The 3,037-nt window shown below is 36.1% G+C and overlaps 1 protein-coding gene across 1 annotated transcript; it reads left to right on the forward strand.

Moving 5' to 3' along the window:
- Positions 1–2,153, forward strand: LOC110646055 (WRKY transcription factor 71). The gene is made up of 3 exons (XM_021799373.2): positions 1–584; positions 988–1,128; positions 1,441–2,153. The coding sequence occupies exons 1-3, from the start codon at positions 145–147 to the stop codon at positions 1,823–1,825; spliced, it is 966 nt and encodes a 321-aa protein (XP_021655065.2). The 5' UTR covers positions 1–144; the 3' UTR covers positions 1,826–2,153.
- Positions 2,154–3,037: the final 884 nt, after the last annotated feature.

The raw sequence follows: 3,037 nt of genomic DNA on the forward strand, positions 1-3,037 counted from the left end.
CTATTTTTCTGTAGGAACAAAGCAGACATTTTATTACAGATTTTTTTTTTTTTTTCTCTCCTAGAGCTTTCTTTCAGTGAGGTATATCATATCATCTCCTCCTCCTCCTCCTCGCCTTCTTCTTCTTCTTCTTCTTCTTCTTCTATGTCAAATGAAAAGAAAAATCCATCCCAGTATGTTCCATTTTACAATAATGAGCAGAGAGGGATCCCAGGGTCAGTGTTTTCATTCTTGAGCGATAACCCATCAATGAACGATCAACCAACACTGATAGAAACCTTACAAGGCTCTGATCCCTTATCCATGAGCTTTACTGACTACTTATCCATGGACTATAACACTTTATCAAGAGCCTTTAATGTGCCTTGCTCATCATCTGATGTAATTAGTCCCATCCAAGACTACTGTTCAAGGGAAATCAGTGCACCAGCAGCGGTCACCAATGAAAACACATCCACGCCAGATTCATCATCAATATCTTCTTCATCTAACGATGCAGCGACCCAACAAGGCCCAGGCAAGAGCAAAGAAAAGCAGCAGCCAAAAGAATACGAAGATGGGAAGAAGAAGTCTAATAATAAAGTGTAGGTTCTTGGTTCTCCTTACTAGATTCATGGTAAAAAGTCAGCAAGTGTCCTTCTTTTGTTTATTCTTACACGGGGGATAGATATAGGCTTACTTATTTTCCTGGACAGGGAGACTGAGATGGCACACGTACCATATACCATATTTAATTCTTTGAACTAATGGGGTATCTCTTTCTATGCACTAATTAATTAAGATAGATGGAGTATATGTAATAAGAAGTCGCAAACCCGTAGCTGGTAAGCATACCAGTTGTTCCTTCTAATTAGGAATTATTTAATAATTAGGAAAAAGAATTTATTTTCATACGCTTACATTATATATCTAGATCTGGGTTGTGCTTATTTAATTTTAACTTCTTTTCTTAAAAAAAAAATGTTGTAATTTTGTGATGTATTCCAGGAGCAAGACAACGAAGAAAGAGAAACGGCAAAGAGAGTCAAGATTCGCCTTCTTGACCAAGAGTGAGATTGATCACCTTGAAGATGGATACAGATGGAGAAAGTACGGACAGAAGGCAGTCAAGAATAGTTCTTATCCAAGGTAATTATTAATGCATTTGAAGAGCACACACACATATATATCCTTCCGTTAGAATTGCATTAAAGGTTTAATCAACACTTTTAGATCCATCAAGTTTCAAAATATTGATCTTTTTTATCTAATTCATGCTTGTACGATTCTGAGAATCTTCATGTTCATTACTTTTGAACCAAAGTTAGCTAAGAAATTTAATTATTTGAATCAGTCCAAAGAAATCTATATTTATATAGTAATTAATGTATCTTCTTTAGTTAGTTTTATGAAACCATGGAAATGATTAGAATCATATATTGTTATGGGTATATACTGCAGAAGCTATTACAGATGCACCAGTCAGAAGTGCACAGTGAAGAAACGAGTGGAGAGATCATTCCAAGACCCATCAATTGTGATCACAACTTATGAAGGGAAACATAACCATCAATGTCCAGCGACTCTTCAAGCTAATACTGCAGCAGGACTTCTGGCATCCACATCATCCATGGCCCGTCAAAGCTTTCCTCAGGAGCTCTTGGCCCGCTTGCTTCCTCCCCATGATAATATTAATAACCAATGTGACCCTACTGCACCCATGTTCTATCAACACCTTAATGCCCCACAAAAGCAGCAGCAACAGCAGCAGCTTCATCTTCTTCCTGATTATGGCCAATTGCAAGATTTTGTTCCCTCTACCTTCCTCCCAAAACAGCACCCGTGAACTCCTATCAGTCATTTTTTTCACTAATTGATGTTCGCAGATTTTTATGGATGAACTAATTCCATGCATATATGTATTCTCCATCTTCCAATCAGGACTCAACTTTGTCCATGCACGATCATGTGATAATGCTATTTCCCTTCACGGAATTAATGCATAGCAGTGAAACAGAAAATTAGAATTTCAATTCAGAAGATGGAGCTCAAATATCTAGCTAGGAACTCTGGGAGGTGAAGTTACAAACTTCAAACTTGCAATGTTAATTAGAAGGATTAATTAATTGATGCTATATATTATTGTCTTTCTATGAAATTTCTTTTTTTGTGTATGTTGAATTAGCTTCAATTGAGATTTAATTTTATATTTTTAAAGAGCACTTATTATAATTATTAAATTAAAGTTGATTTATTTTCTAATGGGATTTCCGAAGTAGCTGAAGAGATATCAATTTGTATTTGGAGTTTGAAACTTGGCCTTCTGTGTTCATTCCTTCTTTTAATTTATAACCTACCATTTTTGAAAAATTTTTTTTCTTATGTTTTTGTTTCTTCATTATTGTACTGGTTTGTGGTTTTACTTGTCACAACCCAACTTATAGGCCAGACCGGCACTAGGACCTGGGCCAGCCTAAAGCCCCCGAGGCCCGAAGTAAGCCTAATTATTCCTCAACCCAACTCTAAGGCCCATTTGAGCCCAATTTCAAGAATTCAACCGGACAGAGTCCAACCATAAAATGGACCATTCAATGGGGAGTTTTTGACTCGCCAGACTTGTAATAATAATATATAATAAATTGAGGAGCTCAGCTCACCCTCCACATAATCAAAATGTCATAACTCAAATAGGAGCTCAGCTCCCTCATCCAATCCCATCATGCATACAGTTAATAATTTTACAATTCCAACATAACTTTTATAATATAGGCCCAAAATAAAAATAAGTGCTTCTAACACTTGCGGAGTCTAAAATTTAACTCAATTGTATAAAATACATTAAATGCTATTAATGGACCTGCGAAAAAGAACAGCAGGTTAGCCACAACAAATAATCTTCCTGTACCTTGGAAAAATAGATGAACAGGAGTGAGCGCTCAACTCAGAGAGTAAAATACCAATTTTAATCATAATCTCTATAACTATCTAAAACTAATGCACCCTGTGGAGTGAAATGCAACATCGTCATAATTTTCATATCATAACAACAAAAAGGCAA

This window comes from Hevea brasiliensis, chromosome 16, assembly GCF_030052815.1.
Source record: "Hevea brasiliensis isolate MT/VB/25A 57/8 chromosome 16, ASM3005281v1, whole genome shotgun sequence".
Classification (NCBI taxonomy): Eukaryota; Viridiplantae; Streptophyta; class Magnoliopsida; order Malpighiales; family Euphorbiaceae; genus Hevea; species Hevea brasiliensis.

What these genes read in the sequence shown, in the direction of transcription:
- LOC110646055 (XM_021799373.2), top strand. Translation starts at nt 145, where the DNA reads ATGTCAAATGAAAAGAAAAATCCATCCCAGTATGTTCCATTTTACAAT. An exon ending in AAGAAGTCTAATAATAAAGT is followed by an intron (nt 585 to 987) that starts GTAGGTTCTTGG and finishes GATGTATTCCAG; the next exon opens with GAGCAAGACAACGAAGAAAG. An exon ending in AAGAATAGTTCTTATCCAAG is followed by an intron (nt 1,129 to 1,440) that starts GTAATTATTAAT and finishes TATATACTGCAG; the next exon opens with AAGCTATTACAGATGCACCA.